The 14,717-nt window shown below is 38.8% G+C and overlaps 1 protein-coding gene across 1 annotated transcript; it reads left to right on the top strand.

Moving 5' to 3' along the window:
- The first annotated feature begins 4,154 nt into the window (after nucleotides 1–4,154).
- On the top strand, nucleotides 4,155–12,793 carry LOC117480822 (butyrophilin-like protein 2). The gene is made up of 3 exons (XM_034128308.1): nucleotides 4,155–4,281; nucleotides 10,906–11,253; nucleotides 11,453–12,793. Exons 1-3 carry the CDS (start codon nucleotides 4,221–4,223, stop codon nucleotides 11,737–11,739), a joined length of 696 nt encoding a protein of 231 aa, XP_033984199.1. The 5' UTR covers nucleotides 4,155–4,220; the 3' UTR covers nucleotides 11,740–12,793.
- The last annotated feature ends 1,924 nt before the right edge of the window (nucleotides 12,794–14,717 follow it).

Genomic DNA, 14,717 nt, shown 5'->3' on the forward strand with positions numbered 1-14,717 from the left:
TTGTGCGGTTAATCAAAATAAAATAGTTTCCACACAAATTAGACTCAGAAAATACTCTTTCAGTCAGAGTCAACAACACAAGAGGCACAACTCACATGAAAGCGTTTATTGAAGCAAACTAAGATTGTCTTTATATATTCTGTTGGATGATTAACGTTAAATAATTGTAATAATTGTGTCGGCATCTTCCACACAGGTTGACTACCTCTGTCTCTTAATTGGCTGCAACATGGGAATTGTAGTCTTTTATTCACCATGCAGTACACAAGGTCACCACTAGATGGCAATATTACTTTGACCAAAACAAAAGCCTGTCTCTAACACTTCCTCTTATTATATTAATGTAAAATGATCTTAATAATAAACAACAATACACTTTTCATGATAAAATTGTTATTGTATATATAAGCCTTAACAACAATCATGGTTCATTAACTTTATTTGGTACATTTTATATAAATCTATCTGTATATGTAACCAATATAATTTGGTTTGTATGGTATAGAATATTTTTGATATACATTTAAATACTAAAAAGCAATTGGGTGTCAAATTGTTTGAAGAAATAATTTAAGAATATATTTGTCTATTATTTGATATTTATGAAACGTATTCATCCCTATTCTTTTTATTATTCTTTTGCTTTTATTTACTAATTTATAATCCTTATACTGAGTTGGTTAGCTCATGTGTTTTATAATTATTTATAAATAATAATAATTATAAATGAATATATATACAAAATAAAAGAAACAAGCAGTGAGCTGCCAGAATAAATAATAATAATGAATAAGTAAGCAACACTGCCCTCTGCTGGACACAAATTAAGAATTAAGTGTCATTATTGTAGAAAAGGTCCTAAGGTATTTTACTTAGGTAAAAGTACAAGTATCATGATATCTTAAAGTAACACTAAATGCACTATTTTTTGCAGAAAAGTGATTTTCAGAATAATATTATATTTATCACTGGAATATCATTGATGTGTACATAATATAAACATTGTATACTATGGGCCGTTCTCATTTCATCAAATCCCCCTCCTCGACTCCTCGACTCCTCGGTCCTCCGGTAGTGACCCGGAAATGAATTTTAGCGCGCCATGTTGAAGGACATCTCATTTCTCTAAATGCACATCGAGGACCCAGCATCGAGCGTCGAGGAGGCTCTCTGGAGGAGCTATAACCGAGGATACACTGATGGGTCCTCCACGGTCCTCCACGGCTCCTTCGTGGATGCATTTCCGGGAACAGTGATGTTTCAAAGAGTCGTGACGCACGGCCGGACTGATCTCAGCCAATCACAGCTCAGCATGCATCCCCTGGATATTATTTTATTAACTGCTTTCATCGCGACGCGATGTTTACAGTGAGAACAGCTGTGAGGTCCGTGCAGAAAGCAGAGCAGTGTGTATAATATATATCACTCAGTATAACAGGCCTACTCTCTTTATTTGCTTTAGTTTAGTAGATATCTACAAACAAAGAGTCCAGATGTTTCTAAAACCATTTAGTGCTTCACATAATAAAATACACAACTGCTGTAGCCTGATGATATGCTTTAGGAGCTGTAGGTGTGTGTGGTACAGTGTGTAGGGTACAGTGTGTAGGTGCGTGTGTGGTGTAGGTGTGTGTGGTACAGTGTGTGCGTAGATGCAGCGGACAGACAGGTCTCAGTTGGTTTGGTGTCTCTCTCGGTTTTTGTGTACACGCAAACTGTTTTTGTAAATCATGTGACCATGGATCCTCCCCTCCTCCCTCTTCCTCCTCCTCCACCCTCTGAGCAGACGTGGCCGTGTCTCAATTCAGGGGCTGCACCCTTCGGAGTACGCAGCCTACGCGGTCCACGGAGGACCAAGCCCACGTAGACCGGGTAGGCTGGACCGAGCGGCCTACGAAATGAGACGGTCTAGCCTACGGAGCGCTTCGTATTTATGTCACGTGATACGCGCTGTTCGGTTGCGCTGCTCCAGCAGCCTGCTAGCAAATTAGCTTACAAGCTAACTCAGCTGAAAAGGATCCAGAAACGTTACTTTTACTTTTACATTTTTTGGAGATCACCGTCGGCGATGAATTAAAGAGGACCATGGCCAGGTAAATAAGATGAAGCTGTTCCTTTAGCCCCCAGTAATGTTACATTAGTAAGTTAACAAGTAAATTATATATAGCTGATGTAATTTAATCATATTATTTATTTAAAATAAGTCTTAATTGTTCTGTACTAATAAAACAATATGTTTTTTAAATGAACCAAAGCATGTTGTATAGATTGATTCTTAACAATATTAGTGTTCTAATCTTAATAGCTGTGATCATAACAGTTTATATTCTCCTTCTTCCCCTAAACCTGCCCAGATGATGTCCCACTGACCCCAGGTCAGCACCTCCAGGTCCAGCAGCACCGTGATCCCCCGCTCTGCTGAAATACACAATTAAACATTTTCTATGACCTATTTTTTGTATTAATAAAATTAAACTGAAGACAGTTTAATGACCTAGAGATATCCTATTATTCCACTGCTTATCTACACATGTTGTAAATAATGGTTAAAACCTCAGTAAATGAAATAAACAATGTGTTTAACAATTACAATTTAATATTGTATTTTCATCTTATCACAAAGTAGAGGTAAGAATATATCCATCCTCTCTCTGCAGCTTCATGTCTTCTATTATTATAACTTTCATCATTGAGACAGAGCAAATCAATCATGTTATTTAACATCACCAGCAGTAAAACAAATATCAGCAAAAGTGTGTTTATGCAGTTGTTTATTTGAATTATATGTGCAGCAAGTATATAGAAGCAGTTGTTTGGGGAATCAGACAGACTCAAGCTATAATCGTTACATATCTATTCAAAGAAAGGACACATACAAAATCATATTCTGAAACTAAGACACACAAGTATGTAGGACGGCAGTAAGCAGAGGTCTGGGTGGAGGATGTTCCTGATCGCCGTTTTGCTTTCTTCAGCACCACGGGGTGTCCAGGTGGATGGCAGCTCTGTCCTGATGATCCGCTGGGCACTTTTCAGATTAGGGGTCCTTCTCCAGCAGATCCATTTCTCCAGAATTTTACTAATTACAGAGAAAAACAAGAGAAAAATTAAAAAGTGAATTAATCATATTAAACACAGGGTTGCAGAAGTATTATTGCAAAATGTAACTAAGCATTTCAGAGTCAGACAAACAATCCCTAAAGGATCATTTAAAATGATGTACTGTTCTGGTTTTTAAAAAAACTAAAGAGATGAAATGACAGTCACACGTGCATCCCTTTGACAGCACTGCACAAACTAACATCAAGCAAAAGGCTGCTGTCTATTTTTGATTGTCTTATTATTATGGGATTAGGATACATTAAATAAACTTTAACCTTATAAAAGATGATCAAATCTGGTGGAAATATTTAAAATAGGCTTTTCTTTTAGCCCTACCTCAAAGCAGCATGAGCTGAACACAAAGGTTGTAATGTTGTCCCAAAGTTTAATAAACAGTAAAACATTGCAACATGTCAGAGAAATACATAAAGCTAACAGCAGCTACACGTCAGGGTAGCCTTTTATAAATCCCACCGTACTGTAGGCTATACCGGTCTAAATGTTTTCACTTTGGTCTATTTATGCAATATAAAGTATAACTTATCTATAACAGAGCCACGATCTCTGTATGACTTTAGTAAACTTCTGAATTGAATTAAAAATAAGTGTAAACAACAGTGCAGTACGTCCAGCTAGCTAGTTAGCGTCACATATTTATCCGTATTATTTAACGAAAATGTACGTTTTAATGCCCCTTGGGTTTGACGTGTGTGACGTTAGTTAATTTAAAGTAAGTTAAAACCCAATACTCACATTTATTAGTGATTCCTCCGCTTGCTGCTGCTTTTAAATCCACTCTGCTGGGGAGACCGGAAGCCATTTCATTTGAAAAAAACTCACTCTTCCCTGCGCGTATTGCACCCTGGGATATGGTAGGCCGCGGAGTGTACATCAGATGTATCCTTCAAATTGGGGAAAAGTAGGCTGCATTCGTGGGCCGCATTCGGAGGAGTCTCGTCTTTTTTTTAAATTGGGACAGCCTTCTTTCGGCGGAAGTGACGTATGCGGTCTACGAATGCACCCTTCGAAGGATGAAACCCCTGAATTGAGACACGGCCACAGACCGGTTCGCACTACACTCAGTTCAGATCACTTCCTGTTCTTCGCCAGCTGCTCTCATGGCTGCTCAACATGTGGGGCTGTTCATGTTACTGTGGATCGGCTCTGTGGCTGCAGGAGGTGAGTGAGTGTGTGTGTGTGTGTGTAAGATATTATTACATTACATGTTGCTTGTTAGGAGCAATTTGGGGAGAAGGGTCTCAGGGACACAACGACATGCTGACTGCAGTGGGGTTTGAACCCGTTACCATCTGATCCCCATACCAAGGCTCTACCCACTACGCCACACGCCTCACTGTTATGATAGTGTCGTTCGTTCCGGTGCACTCCGACAGGACTAAGCACTACATCGAGAAGATTAAACGAAACTTGGGAAGGGAATATACCTATGGAGTTAGCCAGATGTGTGTAAATTACTGTTCATGGTAATTTGAAAACAAATGCCGGTGCCTGCTAGTCTGCTACTCTTTGTGTGTCTTTGTACACCATACTACATCACCAAACTACTCCATGGTTATAGAGATAATCTTATATTTGTAGTGTACCAACCATTTTCTAACATTTTAAATGCTGCCTGTGTTTTGCCCGTCACCAGTGACGTCAGCTTGTTTGCTGTTATAATGACTTTATTACAAGTGTATTTTTATTTTTTGTATTAGCTAATAATCTGTAAAGTAGCTACAGCTGTCAAACCAGTTACGGTTCTAGCTGATATGGTGTAGCCGCAAAACATATTTGATAGCTTGATAGCTTATAAAGTTGTATATATTGTTACATCAAAGACAAAAACTAGTTTTTTTGCATTTATTATTTTTAAATTATAGAAAACTGTTAACCTCTAATAATAAACAAAGAACTCTTATAAGGAGAATAAAAAAAAATCCACAGGCCAACTTTAAAATAAATCAACACAGCACTTGGGGAGTCCTCTGCGGTCCGTGTACGTTTTGTTAGTTTGATTTGTCGTTTAAACCAAAAGGCAAAAAACGAAAATACCAGCCTTTTTTCGTTTTTTATTTAAAACGAAAAAACGGGAAACCAAAGCCGTTTTTCCGTTTTTGTTGTATGAATAAAAAAACGGATAACAAGAAGACCTAATAAAAAAAACGGTCCGATTTTGGTTTTTGATAACAACTTCATTCAATTTTCCGTTTTGTATTTGTCACTACCCGATCGGTCCACCTGCCCGATCTGTACTGCGCATGTGCGAGATGGTCCGCCACTACATACGGCAACTCTACTAGGACACTTGACACAGTGGCTTTTGGCAAAGCAGAAAAAGAACCGAGAGAGATTATTGTTATTACAACGTGACTTCACTATTATTTAACAACTATTTTTATTGGGTTCTTTTATTTGGGGTTAAATACATTGTCAGAATAAGTGAGACATGGATTTAACTTCTGTTAGACAGCTATATGCCATACATGTTTGCATACATTCACAGTAAATATGTATTCAGTATGATAGCTGTCTAACAGAAGTTAAATCCATGTCTCACTTATTCTGACAATGTATTTAACCCCAAATAAAAGAACCCAATACAAAGAGTTGTTAAATAATAGTGAAGTCACGTTGTAATAACAATAATCTCTCTCGGTTCTTTTTCTGCTTTGCCAAAAGCCACTGTGTCAAGTGTCCTAGTAGAGTTGCCGTATGTAGTTGTCCAATATAGCGGACCGTCAGCACATGCGCAGTACAGATCGGGCAGGGGGACAGATCGGGTAGTGACAGTATTGAAGAATGAAGAAAAGCGGTCCGGTGGACCGGAAGTTAAAGAACATAATATATAATGGCAATGCTGTAAAGGTTCAATCCTGGAACCCAGAAGTCTGACGAGGATACGTTTATTTCTGCATTCACATGCATATATGCGTTTATAGAGATTAATGCAAGCTCTGTGCATAACTTAATTTCGCTGACCTCCGGTTTGTACGACTTCCGGTTTGTACTGTGTCTGTAAATCCAGTGTCCAGCTTGTCGCTGTGTGACAACCATAGACTGGTGACAACGTCCTGTGTGTTGCATACCTGCAAGATTTACCTGTGACCTGTCGCCCTACTTTCACCTGCACCCAGCAGCAAGCGGGAGAACGATATATCAGTCGACCCCTAAAACAGTTCACTCAATAATGGAACAGTTGTTAAGCATTATTTTGTCCAACTAGTCTACATTATGAATTTGATGTTTGTCTAAACTCTAAGAAGCTGACAGCTGAGTTAGAACAGAAAGACATGCAGGCCATAATCACTAGACGCTCAAAAGAGTGTGTGTAAGGCTTACATGAACTGAATTGAAACACTGTCCATTAGTTGATTAATAAACAAGACATTCAAGTCAAAGTTTTAGGCATTTTCATTTGTAGCACGCTGTAAATATGGAATGAACACATGCAATGTGGAAACACACACATAGGTTTATTCTCAATACTCATAACAGTATCAGACACAATGACTTTACTGAGAGTGAAGATGACATGAACATAGTTACTGTATGGTACTGAAGACAAAATACAGTATATTGCATTTACCTCTTCCTCTAACTCTCTCTCCAAAAGTGGCCTCCATTGTTGTGCACAACAAAGTGTTTCTAAGGTTTCATATGGCGCGTTTCCACTACAGCGCGGAGCACGGTTTAAGAGGGCTGTGACGTCAGCGGCCCGTCTTTGGTTGCGTTTCCACTTGGCCTAGTACCGGCCGGCGGGTCCTAATTCACAGTTTTTCTGGCCTCATAAAATCGTGGGTCTAGGGCCAGAGACAACGAGGCTGAGTCGGGCTGAGCATGCTAAACTAGAGAGAGCGTCGCTGGCAAGGGGGCTACAACTACAACAAGATGGACATATTTGACCGTGATTTAATTGTAATACACGTTTCAAAATGATGCCGAAGTAACAACATACTGATACCGGTTAGTAAAAACCATGAATTAATGCTTTGTCAAGTCTGCAGACAGACGGCAGGCGAAACACCTTTTAAAATGCTTGTTTTCTAAATGGAGATTGGCTAAGCTAACGCAATATATGCCCCGACCGTCCACACTCACAACAACGGCCTATACAGACATAAATAAAGCAGCGACTGTATTCGCCATGACACAGGCAGTCTGTGGTTTGTACTTGTTTAACTGTTGTCTAGTTTCTGAACATATATAAGTAGCTGTGAGCTGTGAGTGCTCACAGCTAACGGCTGTGTTGTTTTTCTGGGGTTCTCATTGAAGATCACGTCACGGCTCCGCCTACACTGATACTACCCCAGTTCCTAAACTGTAATGGAAATGCGCCATAAAGTGAGCCAGTCCTAACGAGGCCTAGCCATACCGAGCGGGGCCGAGCGAGGCCGTGTAGTGGAAACGCGCCATAAGTGATCTAATTGGTTACGTGGCTTTTAACATGTTTCTGGGGGCAGGGGTTTGATCATTGAGTCTGGTATTTCAGTGGCAGTGTTTAGCAAACAACACACAGGCTGTTGGTTTTGAATAACGTGTCAAATGTAAATAAGAGTGTGTAGTTATTTGGTCAATCCAGTGTCCAGCTTGTCGCTGTGTGACAACGTCATGTTTGTTGCATACCTACACGATTTACCTGTGACAAATGTCAGGGATGTAAACAGAAATGTCGACCTACTTTCACCTGCACCCAGCAGCAAGCGGGAGACATGTTTCAAGTTGTACTTATGAAGTTACGTCTACAATTAGGAGGGTGAGTAATTAAGCTTTTATTTCTGTAACGTTAAACTTATTGTTTTTCTTCAACAAGTTACATTGAAAGACAGAGGAGGGACAGTATGTGCATTCTTAGTGTCAGGGTGTTATGCTACAGGTCCATGAAGACAGGCCCCACAGTGAGTTCAGGATGAAGTGTTGTTACTGTCTTAGTTACCGTCTGGTTGAACATGTTCCTGGGGATGTGGCTCATTTTAGACAGGTTAGACCCAGCCAATAGTCAGACATACACTTTAATATAACTAGCACAAGGTAGCTACTCCCCAGAACTGGACTGACTGGTCTGTGTGTGCTAACTAGCACAAGGTAGCTACTCCCTAGAACTGGACTGACTGGTCTGTGTGTGCTAACTAGCACAAGGTAGCTACTCCCCAGAACTGGACTGACTGGTCTGTGTGTGCTGCACAGAGGTCACAGCTGTGATTTGTTCCTGTTCTGTTGTTAAAGAGTTATTTTTCTTCGTTCATAGTATAAAAGTAAATCAATTCATATCAGTATGTATAAGAAGTTGTAAGTAGAAAACATTTAGGAAAAAATATGACTTCTTATTTACTCCTTAAAATAGCACAATGTTATTAAACCAAAATGTTACCCTGGCACTTTGAGGGCAGACAGATCCAGCAGCTCTCAGCTCTCAGACACATCAACACATAAACTATTCTGTGTGCATAGCTTACTTTCACATAACTACTCATCTCTCACTTGACTTTCTCTGACATTGTTCTCTGCTTTGGATTGCGGACATCCCAGCCATGTGCTCTACCGGGCCTGGTTTTACACACTGGGTTTAAGCCAGATATAGAAATGATGAGATGATGTGTGTATGAGACATGATGAGTGTGTCGTTTTAGTATTTCATGACATTATTCTTAGACTTGCCATAGTTCTTGGTTTGTACCACTGCTGCTCTGTACAGCTGAGTACTGGGGACCCACTGGGAGTCATGTGACTGGAGCAGGAGAGTAACACACGTCACACCTGCAGCCATGATGCTCCAGCTCAACGGGGGTCGAGTCTTTCAGCCCCACCTGTAAGAAGAGAAACAAAATAAATACGTATTCAGTTTGCTTTGTATTATTTCTTTTAGGGTAACATTTTGGTTTAATAACATAGTGCTATTTTAAGGAGTAAATAAGAAGTCATCTTTTTTCCTAAATGTTTTCTACTTACAACTTCTTATACATACTGATATATCCCTGACATTTGTCACAGGTAAATCTTGCAGGTATGCAACACACATGACGTTGTCACCAGTCTATGGTTGTCACACAGCGACAAGCTGGACACTGGATTTACAGACACAGTACAAACCGGAAGTCAGCGAATTTAAAGTTATGCACAGAGCTTGCATACTTGTATTCTCCATAAACGCATATCTGCATGTGAATGCAGAAATAAACGTATCCTCGTCAGACTTCTGGGTTCCAGGATTTAACCTTTACAGCATTGCCATTATATATTATGTTCTTTAACTTCCGGTCCACCGGACTGCTTTTCTTCATTCTTCAATACAAAACGGAACATTGAATGAAGTTGTTATCAAAAACCAAAACCGGACCGTTTTTTTTATTAGGTCTTCTTGTTTTCCGTTTTTTTATTCATACAACAAAAACGGGAAAACTGCTTTGGTTTCCCGTTTTTTCGTTTTTGATTTAAAAGGAAAAAAGGCTGGTATTTTCGTTTTTTTGGTTCAAACGAAAAATCCAACTAACAAAACGTACACGGACCCAGAGCAGAGGGTTTAAAGAGTGGGTGATATGAATAAATGAAAAGACGCATTCCAATTCAGAATGAAATAGCTATATTGCACACATTTCTCAAACACACAAGTAGAACAATATTTACAATCAAAAATAACTACACAAATTAAATAACAATATCACAAAATACACATGAATATAAAAAGTAGTTGGAAACATACATTAATAAATAAAAGGACACATAAGATATAGAATGAAAATACTAAATCTTTCAACACACAAACCGAACAGAACACACGTTAAATAACTTATTTACAGAATTAGGCATCTCTATAGTTAAAGTTAAACTCCCAAACTGCCCTCTCAAGTCTTCTTTGATGCAGTTAAATAAAGCTTTCATTTCAGTATGCACAATGTAGGCCTATTACCTTTTCAGAATAGGAACTGTTGGAACTATAACACAACTTCCTACACTCATTCTTGGCATAACATATTTCACAAAAGATGGGCTAGAACATATGAGTACTGTAGGCCTATATTACAGACATATTTTAATTCTTTTTTTAGTGTTCAGAGAATACCCTGGAACACTCGGATAAAAAAAAACAAAAACATCGATTTAATTATATAAATAACATGTAAATAAAATGAATAAATGAGAATGGTATCTGTGTTGTTCTGTAATATTACAATGTTATGTTGATTTGTTCCTCTTTCTCGGTCCAGGCACTACGCATTTCAGTGCTGGTGTATATCCACCACTGTCTGCAATGATCTGAGGTCCTTGCTTACCCCAGTTTGCATCATTCCTTCTTATCCAGAGACTCCCTTGCTCAGCCACTTCTTCTTTTGTCTGCATCCGGTCATTCCTCCAGCCTTGAGGAATCTTTGGATGGATATTCTCTGCATCAGAGTTCCACTTGATAGTTGGACATCCAGCTTAAGTTCATGAAGCTTTCTGTATTTCTCCTTATTCCTTTCAAAGGCTGCTTCCATGCCTTCCTCGCACAGGACCGTGAGCTTTACCACGATCACTGACTCAGAGGTATAAAGTATCATAGATGCAAATGTACTAATAAAATACCTCAAAATTATACTTAAGTAAAGTATTAGAATAAATGTAGGAATCTACCACTGGAATCCAGCTTCTCTCAGAGGAATAATTAAACAATTATATAATAACAAAACCCCAGTCTTTAGTGGCATTTCTGTTTTTGTAAACCTTTTTTTTAATCTGATGTTGCCGCTGCTTCCAAGACTCCTTGTAAATATACAAACGGCTCAAAATGAAATAACTGACTTTTGCCTTTCTGTTTTTCTCCAGATCTAGAAGAGGTGAATGCAAGGCCTGGACAGAACGTCACTCTTCAGTGCCACACTTCCAGAGATGCTGCCATCACTGTGTTAGAGTGGAAGAGATCTGAGCTGGAGCAGTACGTCTTCTACTACAGAGATAGCGAGTCGATGGAAATCTTCCAGAATCAACGTTATCGAGGTCGTGTTGAGCTGAGTGACCCAGAGATGAAGAACGGAGACTTTACTATTCTCCTGAAGAACGTCAGCACCAACGACACGGGAACCTACAAGTGTCGGGTTATAACTCGCTACAATAATCGCTGGAAGAGAGACGTGAGAGAGTTTGTGCACTCCGTCCTTCTGAGCGTCTCTGAAGGTGAGTTTGTGTTTCTCCTGAAGAGTTCCTCCATTGGCATGTTTAAAGATGATGTTGATGCTCTGTGATCGGTAGATAATGTCTGACATGAGACTGGAGAGGAAACAGATTCTGTTCTTCATCACCTTCATGATCAGCTGTTCTCCAACATGAGGGGGGGTCCAGTCGTTTCCTCACTGCTCTCTGTTTCTGTCCTCAGGTTCTGAGAAGCACCTGAAGAATGGAGACGCCAACGATGAACAACCAGGGGGTCCCGGAGGATACGTTGGGTTGGGAGTTGGGTTGGTTTGTCTCATCGTTGTTGCTGTCGTTGCTGGACTTGTTGTGAAATCTAAAAGAGCTAAGGAGAAGAGACCATCAGAGAGTGTTGATGAGAAAGTGAATGTTGAACTGAACCCCAGACATGTCCCAGACCTCTTCACACCTGACTGTCCTCCATCACCTGCTTCTAAACTAAATCATCTCCTCCATGAATCTCTACCTTGACGCGGTGGAGGGGCTTTACCCCCTGAGACACAAACACCTGGTGAGGGTTAACCAAACGTGATTCAGTTTCTAACTTCAGTCTGAGAGAGTGCTAAAATATTATCCTTAAGTGATCGGCCAATCAGAAGGATTGACTTTGCTGCTGAACACGTAGGATCGACAGTGAAGCCTATCTTTCAGACACAGCGCTGACAACATGGCGTCTGATCTGGTCTTTGTGTGTCAGAGCCTGGAAGGGATTCATGGTGAGGGGTTTATTTAAATATCAGCAGGTCAATTTCAAACTAAAGTCGGTGTAAAGAGGTCTTAAACTGTGTATCTGTCGTACAGATATATCAGTGATACATTTCAGATGTACTTTGTGTTTACGTATAGCTGCAGAAATATCTGCTTCAGGTTTATGTATTTACAGATAATATTTCCAGTATATGTATACTAAGTACACGGTTAAAATATACGTCATACGTACATCTGTAAATGATTGTCTTGATAAGACTTTAAAATGTTTATTTATTTTCTACTAAGTAGATTTACATGAAATGTGAAATAATGAAATCAAACCCAGCACCTGTTTAACCTGAAAGTGCTAAAGGGTTAAAAACTATACTAATAAGAAGTTGTTTGTGTTCAATAATTGAAGTTGAATCAGAACATCCACAGATAATGAATTGCTGCTCATGCTCTTTTTGTACATCATGTATTTATTGTTGCTATCTTTATAAATGTCATGTTCTTGTATGTCAGGGACTACGGGTGGAAATGAGCTCAAAGCTAAAATCAAGCATATTTATACTTGAAGTATTATTTCTCTAAAGTGTTCATTAAAGTGCATTGCTCCTATTCAAATAAACGATTAGATGAAATGAGAAATGAACAAATGTCAGATGATAATAAATTGCCCCCCCCCCCCCCCCCCCGCGCTCCCCTGTCTCAAGGACAGATACTGGAAAACATTCCTGCCCAATAACTCTGTGCAACAAATCCCCTCTGGCTGGAAGAGAACTCTCTGCTCCATAGCTTCTCTAGAAATAAAACCACGTTGTACATTTTACTCATACATAATCTGTTTCATATTTAATACTCCATATTCCATATATTTTGAATATATATATATATATAATATCTGCATGTATATTTTATATTTTCTTTTCTATTCTTGTATATTTTGTAGTTTTGTTTTATTGTAAAATGCCTTTTATGCTGCTGTAACAAAAACAATTTCCCAATTTGGGATCAATAAAGTACGATCGATCTATCTATCTATCTAAACCGTTGAGAACAGAACATGTATGTGCTTACAACTCAAACAACTCTGCACTGTGTCATGTATTTCAGTGATATATGTTGTATTTACTTTATTAAACTGAAGTTCTATTTTTATATATAATGTGTTCTTATTTTAATTGCATATCTCAAGATTTAAACACCTTATATCCTGGCTGAAATGTACTTCAAAGACATGTTATTGAGTACCCCCCCCCCCCCCCCCCCCCTGTAGGTCTGTAGTGTGTGGAGGTGAAGCTGAAAGTATTTAGCTTTCTGTTTGACAAAGGGAGACTCGACTCGTGATGTCTTGATGAGACGTTTATATTTCATACTTTCTACATTATTACTCAAAAAGCCAATAATAAAGGTTTCAAAGGTTTCAAAGGTCAGCGTAATTTTGACATAACTGTACTTAACTTGAGTATTTCCTTAGTCTGCTACGTTATACTTCTACTGCACTATCCTTTCAGCGTCAGACTATACAACCAGCACAGCCCCTAGTAGACCCCCCCCCCCCCCGCCGACTATAACACCCCTTGCTGTTAAATACCAACCAACTATGTGCAATATATATATACATATATATATATATACATGCCGTTAATAACTGTGTACACTGACAAAAATAGGGGAGTAAGATTTACTAGAAAACGCACTCAGAAAACGTATATTTCAAGTAGCTTCTACTTACAGTTAAGAAGTGTTTGTTACTAAAGGCACTTAAGTAAACTTTACTGTCACACTCAGTTTTTGTAAGTACATTTTATTTACTATTGTATAGTAGATGTTACTTAAGGTTACATTTGCATCTTATTACAAATCTCCAGGTTGTTTTTACTTGCTATTCTTATCTTTCATTTAATAAATATGTAGGTAATATTTAAATATAATTATTATCATCAAATGCAATTCTTATTCAATAAAACTGTTTTACACTAAGGCTACTACAAAACATGAAACGGTACACACTTTTAAACAACACATTTATTTTTGTTCTGTTGTCTGATACAAGCCATGATGAATCTACAGCTTACAATGATTTGAACAAATACAAATACATACATCCGTTAAATTAAACAAAGCAGGCACAGAAACACATTGATATACTGTCACTCATACATACAGGTCCAAGGAGTATCAGGCCCTTTACTTAAAGTGGACCTATCATGCTATATTGTAATAATATAGTGTAGGACCATACCTATATAAGGCATATTTATACTTTTTTTTTTTCAAAATACCAAACAGATCATGCATTTTAGCCATGCCTCATTTCGCTCAATTTGACATTTTTTAGCTCTGGGCAGATTCAGTGAGAACAGCACCACCTACAGGCCTGGCATATGTACTACAGCGTCTCCAGCGCTTTCGAACGGCAATGGCCGTGGCTGTCTCCTCCTGATTGGTGGAGTTGGCCCAATAGCCGTAGCGCCACCGTCCTGACGTCAGGACAGTGTTCAAATCTGGATCAGTTTTTATCAGATCCGTTGCAGCCCCTTTTTTAGAGATTTGGGTATGGAGGAAAATAGAGAGGGTTGTGTTTTCTGACACTTGGTGAGTTCCCTGGAACACCGGGGACACATATTCATGTAGAAAAGACGTACACAAGTGCATTTTGCATGATAGGTCCCCTTTAAGTAAAGATATTCATACCACACTGTAAGAATACTCTATTAAAAGTGAAAGTCTGGTAATGAAAATCTTACTTACAT

This window comes from Trematomus bernacchii, unplaced genomic scaffold (genome assembly GCF_902827165.1).
Source record: "Trematomus bernacchii unplaced genomic scaffold, fTreBer1.1, whole genome shotgun sequence".
NCBI lineage: Eukaryota > Metazoa > Chordata > Actinopteri > Perciformes > Nototheniidae > Trematomus > Trematomus bernacchii.

Excerpts from the sequence above, each read along its gene's own strand:
- LOC117480822 (XM_034128308.1), top strand. The coding sequence starts at position 4,221 with ATGGCTGCTCAACATGTGGGGCTGTTCATGTTACTGTGGATCGGCTCT. Across the intron at positions 4,282-10,905 it reads CGGCTCTGTGGCTGCAGGAG|ATCTAGAAGAGGTGAATGCA; the intron begins GTGAGTGAGTGT and ends GTTTTTCTCCAG. Across the intron at positions 11,254-11,452 it reads CCTTCTGAGCGTCTCTGAAG|GTTCTGAGAAGCACCTGAAG; the intron begins GTGAGTTTGTGT and ends TTCTGTCCTCAG.